Raw genomic sequence first — 16,091 nt, forward strand, 5'->3', positions numbered from 1 at the left:
AAACATTTTTGACTTTGTCTCAAAAGTGAGAGGTGTGTTTCATTGTAATATCTGTCAGCAAAAGTTGGTAGATATGTGTGGTAGATCTCAAAGTGGTGCCTTTTGCTCTTTATAGGTTTTTGTGATTTATTATTTTCCGTTTCCATGGTAATGTTTTGGACTTCAACTCAAAATGGAGGGATGGGCTTCGTTTCTGGAGCAGAGCTCAAAAACCGTTCAATATTTTGCTGCAAAACTTGGCAGATAAGTTTGGCAGATACCAAAGTGGTGCCTTTTGCTCTTTACAGGTTTTTGTGGTTTATTATTTTCTGGGTTTCCATGGAAACGTTTCAGTCTCAAAATGGAAGGATGGGCATTGTTTCTGGAGCACAGGTCAAAAACTTCGTAATAACTTTCAGCAAAACTTAGCAGATATGTAGGGGAGACCCTAAAGTGGTGCCTTTTGCTATTTACAGATTTTTGTGATTTATCTCTTTCCCAGTTTCCATGGAAACAATTCTGACTTAGTCTCAAAATGGAGGGAATTTGTTTCCAGAGCACAACTCAAAAGCCATTTGATGTCTTTCAACAGATCTTGTCAGATATATGAGACAGATCTTGAAGTGGTGCCTTTTGCTGTTTACAGATATATGGCTTTTACTTTTTATGACTTCCATGGACACGATTCAGACTTAATCTAAGAAAACATCAAGTAACTGTCAGATGATTTGTCCGTTCAAATATGTGGGGGTGGGGGCGGGGGAGGGATATGTCATCTTCTGATGACCCTTGTCTTCATATTCAACACCAAGCTTTATCAAGGGACGGTGCGTTTTTGTTAAGTTTCAAAGTCACAGCAACTGTTTTTAGGAGTTTCATACACTGGTCAAGATCTAAGGTCAAGGACTCTTCAAAATATTTTTGTGTTTGAACAACTACAGTGCAAGATATCAAGAGAATTTGAGAGTAATGTTTTTCTTGACATTTTACTTAATCTAAACTATAACCTTCACTTTCATTTCTTTTTAAGTTATATTTGATAAGATGCAGCGGTCAATAATGTCACCCTAGTGACAATGCTTGTTCATTCTTCAAAACAAATTTGTGTGTATGTTTTGGGTTAACTGACTGCTCAGTTATTAGTAATATTATCAGTAATGTTGACATTTTTGTTATATCACATGCAAGTCAAATGACGTGGGTTATAGGATTCACTTGGAAAATCTTCATTTTGAAAGTGCATTTCGGTAATGTTTAAGATCCACGTATGAATTAAGAAATATTTTAATAATATATTAATATTTTGACAGCTTTATGTATTCCATGACTCCTGATTTGCCTGTGAAAAACATTCAAGTGCAACAGAACATGATATATTTGCAGAAAGCCACACTGCAAACAAGAGGGATGTGATGGACTATTGTATTCTGAGTACAAAAAATCACTACCAAGGTATTACAGTGGCAGAACAAATTCAAAGGCAGTTTTATACAAGATCAGAGATAATAGCAAAGAAGAAGAGTGTGTGAGTGAGTTTAGTTTTACGCCACACTCAGCAATATTCCAGCTGTGTGGCAGCGGTCTGTAAATAATCAAGTCTGGACCAGACAATCCAGTGATCAACATGAGCATCGATCTGCGCAATTGGGAACCGATGACATGTGTAAACCAAGTCAGCGAGCCTGACCACCCGATCCTGTTAGTCGACTCTTACGACAAGCATTGTAGCCTTTTGTGGCAAGCATGGGTTGCTGAAGGCCTATTCCTTCACGGGTCGCAAAGAAGACAAGGATGGTAATATTCACCTCAGTGCAACCTTGGGGTTGTAGTACATTCCAGAACTGTCAAAATTATATATCACAACATTACCCCTTGCTGAATGTCAACGGGTACAATGTATTACATTGATACATTGTTACATGATGTACATCACTGACGAAACATGTTGACAAACATGAAGGATGGTGAAGTTTGAAAAGGACTTTGGAGTAAACGAATCAACTGATTTGCAGTGATCTGTTGATAGTTGTCTCATCATGTTGCCTTTTGCAGACACTGGAATTTGCTATTAATTCTGATTCTCTGGGACATTTTCTTATTGTATGAAAATATAAAGACCAATAAATGGATAATGGAAGCGACAGACAATTTATACATATGTAAATAATTGAAACATTTTGCCTGTTTGAAAAGTTAAGTGTATTCATCCCCATGTAATATCCTGTTCTTTATGTGCGTCCATACTTCACATTCTTCGTCTGGAATGTTGGAAAGATGGAAGATGTTATTTTCGCTCACTACACTTAGTAGAAACTCAGGGATGAGTGCCCCGTTGATTCTACCGATCAGCAAGAGTATTACTCTGTTTGGATTAGTGTTGGTCACAGCATTTGCTGCTATCTGCATTGTGAAATAGGACCAGTCATCTTCGAGGAAGTTCTCTGTGACAACAAGCACTGTTTTCCAGCTCGCATTGACACTGTCCACCACATGCTTTATGAACAGATGTCCTGGAAGACAGTCGTGACTCAGGATTAATCTCAGCAAGTGTCTTTGCTTAAGGACCATTCCGATATCATGACACGCCAGCTGGCCGTCAAGTTCACAATGAGCAATGTAGGCATCTTTCTGAAAGTCATGTCTGGTTGCTTGCACTTCTGGGGCACCTCTCCCAAGTAGAATTAGAAGGCGATGCTGGAAATACGTCAGATTCCTCAAAACCAAGAGAGTCGACACTGCGACCACTAGCAGGAAGCACATGAGTGTGATTGCAACCAGCAACCAGAAAAGTCCTCTACATCGTCTCCAGTGGAGGTTTACATTGACCTCGGTTGTGGAGGTGATGGCACCCTCTTCGTCCACACATGTGTAGTTACTCCCCTGATCAAGAGCAATGACGGTTGAAGAAAGCCATCTAATGAATGTAAGAGACCGGCATGAACATGATATGGGGTTACCTCCAAGCTTCAGTGTAAGCGCATGTCCGTAGGAAAACGTGTCAAGAGTGTTCATTTCTTCGTTACTTATGTATGTTAGAGAGTTGGAGGACATGTCAAGGAAGGTCAGGCTTTTTGGTATGGAAGGGAGGTCAAAGGGAATTTTCACTAAACTATTGCCGGCAAGGTTCACATAGGACAAATTTGTGAGTGGGTTTAAAAGGTCCCCAAGCAGGAACTGAATCTTATTTCCTGCCAACTCTAACCTTGTGAGATGAACCAAACTACGGATACCGTTATACAGTTGGCCACCAGGCAACAGTGTCTCTTGAGATAAACCCATGTTATTCAAAAACAGTTGTGCAGCATGGCAGAATGACGTAAAAAAGTGTTCGGTCAGTTCAGCATCTGCGTTCCCTGACAAATCAATACTCTGGACATGTTCAAGTCCTCTCACATGCTGCACAATTCCCTTGAATCCGTTGTATGCCAAGTCAAGTTCTGTTAAATGCTGGCCACCTCTAATTTCTGCTATAGATATTTTCCCCGTGTTAACACTTATGGATCGTAATTTTAAGATCCGAAGTGTAGGTGGTAAATACAACACAATGTTCGGAGAAACGTTGCCTTTGTTGAAAATTACACTGTTTGAAATATTTGTATGATGATGTAGTTCCTCTGTACCAGTTCTCAAAACACTGTCTATTTCATTTCTTTTTGAACCTATTTGGAAGGAGATATCGATATATTCTAGCTGTTTGAAAAGGGACAGCTCTAAAATCGTTGATATATGTCCCACAATATAGTTATGAGAAAGATCTAGATGCCTTAAACATTTATGGAATGCATACACAAACGCAGCATCCACATAAAGTATCCTGTTGTGGGACAAATCCATATATTCTATGCACATGTTCTTAAGAAGAGAGGTTGTTTCTTCACTAATCATTTGGTTCTTGAGTTGTTCTAAACTTATGCCACGCGGATAGTAGCAATGTGGACATATCATCCTAGAAATGTTCCTACCACTAAATCCAAACATGGCTCGGATCACAGGATCAATGCCCAGATATTTGACTGTGTCCATGGAAACAGTGGTAATATGTGACAAGGGCAAGAATGTTCCAACCTCAATTTGATACAGTTCACAATGTCGCAGGTTTAGATGTGACATTTTTGTATTTTCAAAAACCGAAAAAGTGTTGTTGTGCAATCGTGTAACAGCACAGTAAGGCGTTTCTGTGGCGAACCCACTGCTTAGAGACAACATTGTAAGGTTTTTCAATAATAAAAATCCGTTCCCAAAAGATTCATCCATGAACGTATCAATCGTAAGTTTTTGTAAAGACTGTAGGCGAGCAAAACTCTCATCTGGTATATTCCCCGTTCTCCTTGGATCATTCACACTCAGATCTAAAATCTGCAGGTGTATGAGTGGCAGGAAGATGTCTGAGGTATAGATCTCTTTGTCCAGGAGAAGATTGTTATGGTCTAGTCTCAATGTCTGTAGATTGCTCAATCCTTGAAATGCCCTTGGTTCAAGACTCGATAGAATGCAGAAGGACAGGTAAAGCTGCACAAGTTCTGGGAGGTGACTGAAGGAATAGTTCCTCAGCTGGAGTAGGTGGTTGTGCTGGAGCTGCAGTACAACAGTGTCTGCTGGCAGGACTTTGGGGACATCGGCCAGCTGCCGATTCTGGCAGTCAACTAATGTTCCGTTGAGCAGGTCATCACGGGCCATACAACAAGGATGGCGCGAGCTGATGGAAACTGTACTGAAGTGGGAATAGGGTGGTTGAAAGCTGTCCGCGAAGGACAGTGATGATGCGATGACAAAGCCTGTCCAGGCAGCTGTGATCAGATTCAGAATTCTTATCCAGGTGACCATTATTGTTGCCCTGAAACAAATGAACAAACAAGGAGTAAGTACGAAATCGTATTTTCCGCCTACTGTCATTATCAATGAAATAAACCAGTTCTGAAATGACCCCAGTAGTATGACAGACATACAGTATATATGCGGAAATTATGACTGTGAGGAAGTACTCTTTGTACCGTGCGCTCACTACATCATACTTGATTCAAGTTTCCATATGCTCTATGGAAGTTTCAACATTTCAAAAGGCCATCATTAAGGGACTGCGACCATTTAAAATAGAGGAGGAAAATATTTTTATATAAAGTTAAATGTTATAGCAACACAAACAACGAAAGGGATATATAAACTAAAGCTACAAGCTAGAAGCACATGTAAGATCTAGACTGTATGATGTAACGTGTTTTTCAATCAGTATCAGCAGGGATAATCTACATCATTTTGATATTTAGTATACAATCTACTTGTTATATATTTAGTGTACAACCTACTTGCTATATATTTGGTGTACAGCCTACTTGCTACGTATTTGGTGTACAACCTACTTGCTACATATTTAGTGTACAACCTACTTGATACATATTTAGTGTACAACCTACTTGTTATATGTTCTCCTGTTAATGTTACTTTGTTGACTAGCATGCTTACCTATTGTACATTGTCGCAGTATTCAGAATGTTAAAACAGCATAGCATATGATACAACAGTATATATATCACATTTACTGGTTAGTTTGTTTTCACATCAACATCATCTACAGGCCTGTACAATGAACAGGTAATAAAATAACATGCCATGTGTGGACATTCTGAATACTGCGACAATGTACAATAGGTAAGCATGTTAGTCAACAAAGTAACATTTACAGGGGAACACGCCCGGAGTTCTCTTTACACGAAATTAAAATGTGAAATATATACTGGAAGATAATGTATGTAATACAAACAGCTTACGGTTTGAGACGAATTGCAGGTCTTCTGTGTATGAGATGTATACTGTTGATTGGGAAACAGGTATATTTTCGTTTTATTAAAAGATTGGTAAGTGTATTTCTGTGTTAGAGGATTGTATCAGAAATATATGTCTATTCCACATATCATGGAAACATGCAGGTACATGCTCCCTCTGGCCTGTGTTGGATTTCGGCCGAATTTGGGTGACAGACATATACATATAAATATGCATATAAATATACATATAGAGATACATGTACATACACATACACATGGAAACAAATACAGACATTGTACCAAAATACAAGTGGGTGCCTTCTGAAGTTTCTCCTGAGGAAGAGCATACACTGTAAACAATTGGTAGTGAAGATCGGATAAAATGATGTCTAACCGACAAACAATAATGATACACAGTGGTGGGTATTGCCCGGGAAACTGCAGGCAAGCAACCAGTTCACACGATGATGTACAGCATGTTATGTTTGCACACTCACTTGTGTAACTGTTGCCGACAAGCAACCAGTGCAGGCGATGATGTACAGCCCGTTATGTTTGCATCCTTACTTATATAACGGCTGCAGATGGAAAGTTGTGTTCAGGGAAAGATGTCAGCCAGTCGTGTGATCCCAACGTTTCTTCCTGTGGAAAGGTTCTATTGCTTTGTGAACTGTGTCGTAGGGAACAGGAAAGTGAAACTAGTATTATTGTAGCACTGTGTCCCTTGCGGTTGCAGTTCATCTAACGCTTTTCTGTTACGGCAACACATTCAACCAACTACACGTGCACTGTACACATTCATCACGGCAACACATTCAACCAACTACACGTTCACTGTACACATTCATCACGGCAACACATTCAACCTACTACACGTTCACTGTACACATTGATCACGGCAACACATTCGACCAACTAAGCGTTCAGTGTACACATTGATCACGGCAACACATTCAACCATCTACACGTTCACTGTTCACATTCATCACGGCAACACATTCCATTCAACCAGCTACACGTTCACTGTACACATTCATCACGGCAACACATTCAACCAACTACATGTTCACTGTTCACATTCCTCACGGCAACACATTCAAGTAACTACACGTTCACTGTACACATTCATCACGGCAACACATTCAACCAACTACACGTTCACTGTACACATTCATCACGGCAACACATTCAACCAACTACACGTTCACTGTACACATTCACCACGGCAACACATTCAACCAACTACGCGTTCACTGTTCACATTCATCACGGCAACACATTTCATTCAACCAGCTACACGTTCACCGTACACATTCATCACGGCAACACATTCCATTCAACCATCTACACGTTCACTGTACACATTCATCACAGCAACACATTCAACCAACTGCACGTTCACTGTTCACATTCATCACAGCAACACATTCCATTCAACCAACTACACGTGGACAGAAGGATTCGCCCAAACAACCCCCGTTCATGGACACAGTAACGTTCGCGGGAACGCATTTTGCAACTGAACTTTTCTGCTGAAACACGTGCAGATTAGCACGTGGTTGTGGCTCTTCGATGTTCGACTTGAATGAGAGCAGTCACACTTTGGTGGCTCTCTCTATGTTTAATTGGGTGTCTTTGGGAGTGGTCTAGTTTGTAGACATATGGTTGAAAAGGATGGAGATTACACATTTGGTGTATCTGTGGTGTAGTGTCATATTTTGGACACATTATTGTAGTATTATGTTTGGACACTAGTACTGTTGTGTCATTCTAGGACACACTCTGATAGTGTCTTATTTGAACACTTGAATGGTGCCCTTTTTGAAGACATTTCTAATGTCGTACTTGGTATGTGTAAATATATTTGAGCAAATTGGGGTTATTCATATTTGGGAATAAAGCTATGAAATAAAATTTAAGAAAAGTGCTCTGTTATCATTTGACTTAGTATTCACAAGCTTCCACTGCGAACCAAAATTGGTAGCAGATCGTGGTTATTAATCATGCATTGTTGAACTCTTTCTTTATATTTATTTCATAGTTTTCGGTCACTGGATGTGGTACTGGTGGTTGTTAAAAATAGAGTGATTAACTACACTGGTTGTGTCCCAGTGTGTGTTATTTTTAAATTGTATATAGTGTGAATAGATCTGATAAATTCAAAATATCACAGTCAAGTGATAAGTCCCCGAAAGGGATCAGGAAAGTTAGTATTGGTGATGAGATCACATTAGAAACTGCGGCAAACCTTTCCCTTCCGTCCTTAAGACAAGATGAGAATAATGACGAAGATAAAGTTGTGAAACTAAAACGTCAAAAAATGAATGTGAAATCTGCATTTACTAAATCAAAGAACATGTTACGGAAACTGATTGATAGTGAACAAATCCCGTCACGAAGAGATGTTAGGGATGCCATTGATAAGGTCAATGATTGTCAGACTGAAGCCCTTGAGGTTATTGTTGAGCTCTCTGAGTTGTTTGAGTGTTTAGGTGATAAAGACAATAGCAAGAAGGTTATGCTTGAAGGTGAACATTTGGATGAAGTAGGTAGAGAGGTTCAAAATGAAGCCCAGGGTTATCTAAAATCAAGGTCAGATGCTTCATCGAAATGCTTTACAAGAGATAAAACTGAATCAATATCTCCTACACCACAACAGTTACAATTACCAAAAACTCCAGCTTCTAGGCAACCTATTGATAGCTTTGATCAGAACCCACATGTTCTCTCTCACTGTTATGACATTGGCAAAGATATGTGGAAACAGTTAAAACGTGTATCAATACCAGTATTTACTGGTGATGCTAAAGCATATGAAGCGTGGAAGGCAGCATTTATTGCTTGCATAGACCAAGCACCTGCAACTCCAGAGTACAAACTGCTTCAATTGCGTCAGTACGTAGGGGGTGAAGCTTTGAAGGTCATTCAGGATTTAGGGCACAGCGCCACTGCATATGACGTTGCCTTAGAGAGGTTGGATAGGAAGTTTGGGGGAATGCGACGTCATATTGCATTGCAACTAGAGGAAATATGTAATTTCAGACCAGTTCGTCCAGGAAGTGCAGCTGATGTCGAGCGATTTGCAGATATGTTGGATGTGGTAGTTGTGAACATGAAAGAATCTGATAAGGTTGAGGAGTTAGGTTATGGTTCATTGTATGTACAGCTACTGAAGAAAATGACGGAATCAATGATTGGTAATTACCAAAGATGGATCTATGAGACTCAATGACAGGAGTCAGTTGAAGCTTTGCGTGAGTGGGTACTGATGGAAGCAGCGTTTCGTACTATTGCTTCAGAAACTGTTCGTGGGGTTTCCAAAATGGGTAGAACAATGACTAGAGATGTACGAAAACCAGGGTCGTGTTTTGGAAAACAAGCTGAAACTGGCCGGAGGTGTAGAATATGTCAAATGAACCACCCTATCACAAACTGTGTTAAGTTCAAATCTATGCCCATAACAAAGAGATGGGAAATAGCAAAACTGCTAAATCTTTGCTACAGATGTTTAGGTTCCAATCATTTTGGCAAGAAATGCAACTTGACCAACACTTGTGGTATTGACAATTGCGACGCTCCACATAATCATTTATTACATTCAAGTATCCGCAGCAATGCAACTAAAACTGCTAAAAGTGACTCTGTCAAGTCCATAGACAATTCTTGCAATGAAAGGCAACTTACATCAGTTACGTCTCAAGGTGACTCTAGGGTCACAACAATGTCATCTACACATAGTCACAAGACAGAGCTTGTCTCTTTGCGCACGGTACCTGTTGTAGTAAAAATGGTGACAAGCGTATTGTTATAAATGCATTGCTTGACGATGCAAGTACTCAGACTTACATCAATGAAGATGTTTCTTGTCAACTTGGTTTGATGGGTCAAGATCAAATGGTCTCGGTCAATGTGCTCAATGGTCAAAATGAGAAATTTTCTTCGCAATCTGTTCAGTTTGGTATTGAAAGTTTGGATGGTGCAATTAATATGTCTCTTTCTGCTTTGACCACAACCAGAGTTACGGGCCAGATGAAAGTTGTAGACTGGCAAAAGAACTCGAAGCATTGGCCACACTTGAAACAAATACCTTTTCCAAAAGTTCAGACTCCACTGATTGTTGACTTACTCATTGGAATGGATTACCTGGAACTCCATCGTTCATACGAGGATGTAGCTGGAGGTGAGGGGCAACCTATCGCTAGACTAACCCCACTGGGATGGACTTGTGTTGGAAACGTTTCTGGTCATAACAATGAACATAGTTCCAATACTTTTTTCACAGCTGGGTCGAAAAAAGACTTTAAACTCAATTCAATGCTTCAAAAGTTTTGGGAAGTAGACGACCTTACATCTAACGGTCCTGTATTCACAAAACAAGATGCATCCGTCATTTCATCTGTCCAAGATACCATCAAATATGAGAATGACAGATATGAAATTGGCATACCGTGGAAGGCTGAACCTCAGTCTCTCCCGGAAAATTATGATATGGCCTATAAACGGTTATGTAGTACTGAGAAGAAACTGTCAAAAGACAATGTTGTTGCTGAAATGTATGAGAAAACTATCACAGATTACCTCAGAAAAGGATATATTGAGATTGTGGAAAATGTAGGTTGGTCAGGGAATCAGTGGTTGTTGCCACATTTTCCAGTTGTAAAACCAGATCGGACTACCACGAAAGTGAGAGTAGTTTTTGATGCATCAGCAAAGTGCCAGGGTATATCTCTTAATGATACCATACATCAAGGTCCAAAACTCCAAGGTGACTTGTTTGAAATCCTTCTTCGCTTTCGCAAATATCCCATTGCATTAGTGTGTGACATTGCAGAAATGTATATATTTACAGATAGGCATATCTCCTGCAGATCGTTCTTTCTTCAGATTTTTGTGGCGATTGATGGATGAAACAAAAATCCCTCACATTTATGAATTCACAAGGGTTGTCTTTGGTGTAAATGCTTCACCTTTCCTCGCACAATATATCTCCAGAGAGAATGCTCGTAGACATGAAGATACATTTCCAAAAGCTGCAAAAACTGTCTGCAAGTCAACATACATGGACGACAGCATGGATTCGGTGAAAGATGTTAAGGAAGGCAAGACTCTGTATAGACAACTTACAGAACTTTTGGGCAAAGCTGGAATGAAGTCCAGAAAGTGGTTGTCGAATTCACCAGAAGTCTTAGAGATCATTCCTGTAGAAGATAGGGCATCAGAAGTCAACTTGATAAAAGATGAGTTGCCGTCTGCTAAGACTCTTGGACTTGTATGGATTGCTCAGAATGATGAGTTTTGTTTTCGAAGTTCCTCCTCATATGATAAGTTCATACTGACCAAAAGGGGTTTTCTCAGGGAACTTGCAAAGTTGTTTCATATTCGGGCAAAAGTTATTATGCAAAAGCTTTGGCTTTGTGGACTGGATTGGGATGATGAGACTCACTGGCGAGCTGAAACAAAAGGCATCAGTGTGGCTTTCAGAAAGGTCAGAGTTGAATGAGTTAAGGTTTCCTAGATGTTTGCAACTGAACCTTTCAGTTAAGGAACAACAGTTGCATGTTTTTGTGGATGCGTCAGAAGATGCTTATGGCGCAGTTGTCTACTGTGTAAATACTTACCAAAATGGTGAGGTTTCCAGCCAGTTTGTGGCTTCCAAGAGTCGTGTTACTCCTTTGAAAACAGTCTCGACCCCAAGACTTGAATTAATGGCTGCAGTACTGGGAGTTAAGTTACTGCTGTCTGTTGACCACGCTCTAGAAATAGGGATCTCATGTACAACCTTTTGGACTGACAGCTTAAATGTTTTGTTTTGGATAACAAACCACAGTCGGTATTTCAAAACATTTGTGGCTAATCGTGTTGGATTTATCCAAGAGCATAGTGAACCATCACAGTGGAAGCATGTTCCTACAGAATTGAACGTGGCAGATATACTTACCAGAGGAACAGCAGTTCCTAACTTGTCGTCAGAGACCTGGTATTGTGGTCCAAAGTTCCTAAAAATGAAAAAATGTGATTGGCCAGAAGAAGTTAGAATCAACAAATACTGTTGACTCAAAAAACATCAAAGAAACTCGCACTCTGGCAGCATATTCAAATTCAGTTTCCCTAGTGGAACCATCAGATTTTTCATGTTGGAACAAACTTGTCAGAATTAGAGCTTGGGTGTATAGATTTGTCAACAATATCTCTTCTGATTCTTCTGCAAGATTGACAGGTTGTATCAGCAGAAGAGATTCTTGATGCAGAAAAGCAAATAATTTTCAAAATGCAAAGAGTAGCATTTGCAGAGGAGTATTCTTCATTAAAGGCTTCAAAGCCCTTATCCAAAAGTAGCAAACTCATAGGTCTGGATCCTTTCATTGATGATGATGGTCTCATTAGATCACGTGGCAGACTTGAGCATGCTGAGTTTTTGCCTTATAAAGCAAGATTTCCAATTATCTTGCCAAGAAAGAACAGGGTCACCAAACTGATCGTGAAGCAACACCCTGAAGATGCTAATCATGCAGCTGGGACAAATCATCTCTTGTCCATGTTGTCAAGCAGGTTTTGGATCATTGCTGCACGTGAGGAAATAAGGGAATGGGAACGCGAATGTGCATTTTGTCTTCGTAGAAAGGCAAAACCTGTCACTCAAATCATGGCTCCACTACCGAAGGTTCGTCTGAGGCATTCTCTCCGTGCTTTTGATCAAACAGGTGTGGATTTCGCGGGTCCATTTATGACGATTCAGGGACGTGGAAAAACAAGAAACAAACGTTATCTTTGCCTGTTTACTTGTCTTGCAACAAGAGCAGTTCACCTTGAAATGGCATATGCCCTTGATACGGATTCATTTCTCAATGCCTTCTCTAGAATGACAAGTAGACGAGGATTGCCATCAGAAGTGATTTCTGACAATGGTACCAACTTTGTTGGGGCCGCAAATGAAATGAAGCAACTAGTTTCAAAGCTAGATTCAGACAAAGTGAAACAATCTTTAGCAAATCGGGGTGTTCTTTGGCTTTTCAATCCTCCTCAGGCTCCAAATTTCGGAGGTGTGTTTGAATCAATGATTAAGTCAGCGAAGAAGGCAATTTTTGCTATACTTGGTTCTGGAGATATTACCGATGAAGAGTTGACAACCGCTTTTCTTGCTGCAGAAGGACTCATTAACTCACGTCCTCTTACATATCAAAGTGTACATCCTGCTGATGATGTTCCATTAACACCGAACCACTTCTTACATGGCCACTGTGGAGGAATCTTTGCACCAGATTCGGTAGACACTACCTCGTTCAGTCCCAGAAAGAGATGGAGAAGGGTTCAAGAACTAGTTCGACATGTTTGGAGAAGGTGGATGAAGGAATGGCTACCTTCTCTTCAATGTAGAAAGAAGTGGTTCACTCCCAGCAGAGATCTTCGTGTTAATGATGTAGTACTAGTCATTTCACCTGATGCACCACGCGGTACTTGGAACCTTGGGATAATTGTCAAAACATACCCTGGTTCAGACGGGCATGTACGAGTAGTGGACATAAAAACTGAAACGAAAATTATAACAAGGCCAGTATCAAAAGTATGTCCATTGGAGATAGCGAGAGAGGATATATGTAGAGGATGGACAGGACCAGATGGAGAGGAAGAAATAGAGAGAAGAGGAGGGACAAGAGAAACGAAGAGGAAGGACACAACAGATGAAGAGAAGATAAAGAGGAAGGACAAGACAGATGAAGAGAAAGGACACAATAAGTGAAAAAGAAGAATGAGGAAAAACAGACGTAAAGTGAGTGTTGTGTTATATACTACTGAGATGTGATTCATGTTCAAAAGAATTCCAGGATTGGTGTTACATCTGTGCAGGTTGAATAATATGTATGTATATATGTGTTTTTGAAAATATGCTTTATTTCCAAAACTGGACTTATGTGTATATTCATGTTTTTAAAAGAATTATCTCATTTCAGATGTGGACTTACATGTGCCTTTATTTCATGTAGCATATGTTCCTGATTCTTTGGACGTTATTTTCAGAAATTCTATGAAGTCCAACCTTGTGGGTGTAGAGTTTACTGTTAGAAATATAGCGTGATGATAAAACTTGATTTTTTCTCTTTTTTTTTCAGTGATCAAATATTGAACTGTTTAAGATTTGATTTTGTGCTCAAGTTGAATGATAGTTTTATCATGGAGGGGGGAATGGACAGAAGGATTCGCCCAAACAACCCCCGTTCATGGACACAGTAACGTTCGCGGGAACGCATTTTGCAACTGAACTTTTCTGCTGAAACACGTGCAGATTAGCACGTGGTTGTGGCTCTTCGATGTTCGACTTGAATGAGAGCAGTCACACTTTGGTGGCTCTCTCTATGTTTAATTGGGTGTCTTTGGGAGTGGTCTAGTTTGTAGACATATGGTTGAAAAGGATGGAGATTACACATTTGGTGTATCTGTGGTGTAGTGTCATATTTTGGACACATTATTGTAGTATTATGTTTGGACACTAGTACTGTTGTGTCATTCTAGGACACACTTTGATAGTGTCTTATTTGAACACTTGAATGGTGCCCTTTTTGAAGACATTTCTAATGTCGTAGTTGGTATGTGTAAATATATTTGAGCAAATTGGGGTTATTCATATTTGGGAATAAAGCTATGAAATAAAATATAAGAAAAGTGCTCTGTTATCATTTGACTTAGTATTCACAAGCTTCCACTGCGAACCAACACGTTCACTGTACACATTCATCACGGCAACACATTCCATTTAACCAACTACACGTTCACTGTTCACATTCATCACGGCAACACATTCAACCAACTACATGTTCACTGTAAACATTCATCACGGTAACACATTCAACCAACTACACGTTCACTGTTCACATTCATCACAGCAACACATGCCATTCAACCATCTACACGTTCACTGTACACATTCACCACGGCAACACATTTAACCAACTACACGTTCACTGTTCACATTCATCACGGCAACACATTCCATTCAACCAGCTACACGTTCACTGTACACATTCATCACGGCAACACATTCAACCAACTACACGTTGACTGTTCACATTCATCACGGCAACACATTCCATTCAACCAACTACACGTTCACTGTACACATTCATCACGGCAACACATTCCATTCAACCAACTACACGTTCACTGTACACATTCATCACGGCAACACATTCCATTCAACCAGCTACACGTTCACTGTACACATTCATCACGGCAACACATTCAACCAACTACACGCTCACTGTTCACATTCATCACGTGAACACATTCCATTCAACCAACTACACGTTCACTGTACACATTCATCACGGCAACACATTCAACCATCTACACGTTCACTGTACACATTCATCACGGCAACACATTCCATTCAACCAACTACATGTTCACTGTACACATTCATCACGGCAACACATTCCATTCAACCAACTACACGTTCACTGTACATATTCATCACGGCAACACATTCAACCAACTACATGTTCACTGTACACATTCATCACGGCAACACATTCAACCAACTACACGTTCACTGTACACATTCATCACGGCAACACATTCAACCAACTACACGTTCACTGTTCACATTCATCACGGCAACACATTACATTGAACCAACTACACGTTCACTGTACACATTCATCACGGCAACACATTGCATTCAACCAACTACACGTTCACTGTACACATTCATCACAGCAACAGATTCAACCAACTACACGTTCAATATATACATTCCTTCTCCTGTACACTTAATTTGATGCTCAACCTATACAGCTAAAGAGGACATTGTCCTTTACACATTACTTGATGCTCAACCTATACAGCTAAAGAGGGCTTGATGCACAAACTATGTATGCAACTCGTAATAAATATCGTGAAACCCACTTTTTTCACGAAGTAAAACTGGATCTCCGTGTCAATAAAAGGGTGCTTAGAATAGCACATTAAACCAATTGTTTATATGGCCTAACGTGAGTGTTCAGTCAAAGACTGACAACATTACATCGAATTTGAGCTCTAATATAGGGTTTAATTGTAACAAACTAAAGTTCTCTAAAATCCCCGTAAAATGAGGTGAAATAGGTATGGCACATTTCTCTAGTAAGCTCCACAATGACGTGCTAAATTAGTTTAGCACATGGATAGCATTTTCTACATGCCGCCTGATGCTGGTCTCCAGACGTCTGATTCTCTGTTGGTGTATCTGCTGCCACTCATCACACAACGCATGGGTCAATTCCTGAAGGTTCTGAACCGAAGGATCCCTTGCTCGCACGCTATATCTGTAGGATTCATATATGAACCTCTAGCTGGCCATTGTTGTGTCTCAGTGGC

The 16,091-nt window shown here is 40.0% G+C and overlaps 1 protein-coding gene across 1 annotated transcript; it reads right to left on the reverse strand.

The window, feature by feature from the left end:
* Nucleotides 1–1,387: 1,387 nt before the first annotated feature.
* Nucleotides 1,388–6,435, reverse strand: LOC137294445 (toll-like receptor 4). Its single transcript, XM_067825465.1, has 2 exons — nucleotides 6,239–6,435; nucleotides 1,388–4,813 (listed from the first exon to the last, which is right to left on the reverse strand). The coding sequence occupies exon 2, from the start codon at nucleotides 4,801–4,803 to the stop codon at nucleotides 2,173–2,175; it is 2,631 nt and encodes an 876-aa protein (XP_067681566.1). The 5' UTR covers nucleotides 4,804–4,813; nucleotides 6,239–6,435; the 3' UTR covers nucleotides 1,388–2,172.
* Between the last annotated feature and the right edge of the window lie 9,656 nt (nucleotides 6,436–16,091).

Source organism: Haliotis asinina, chromosome 8, assembly GCF_037392515.1.
Source record: "Haliotis asinina isolate JCU_RB_2024 chromosome 8, JCU_Hal_asi_v2, whole genome shotgun sequence".
In the NCBI taxonomy this organism is placed as follows: Eukaryota; Metazoa; Mollusca; class Gastropoda; order Lepetellida; family Haliotidae; genus Haliotis; species Haliotis asinina.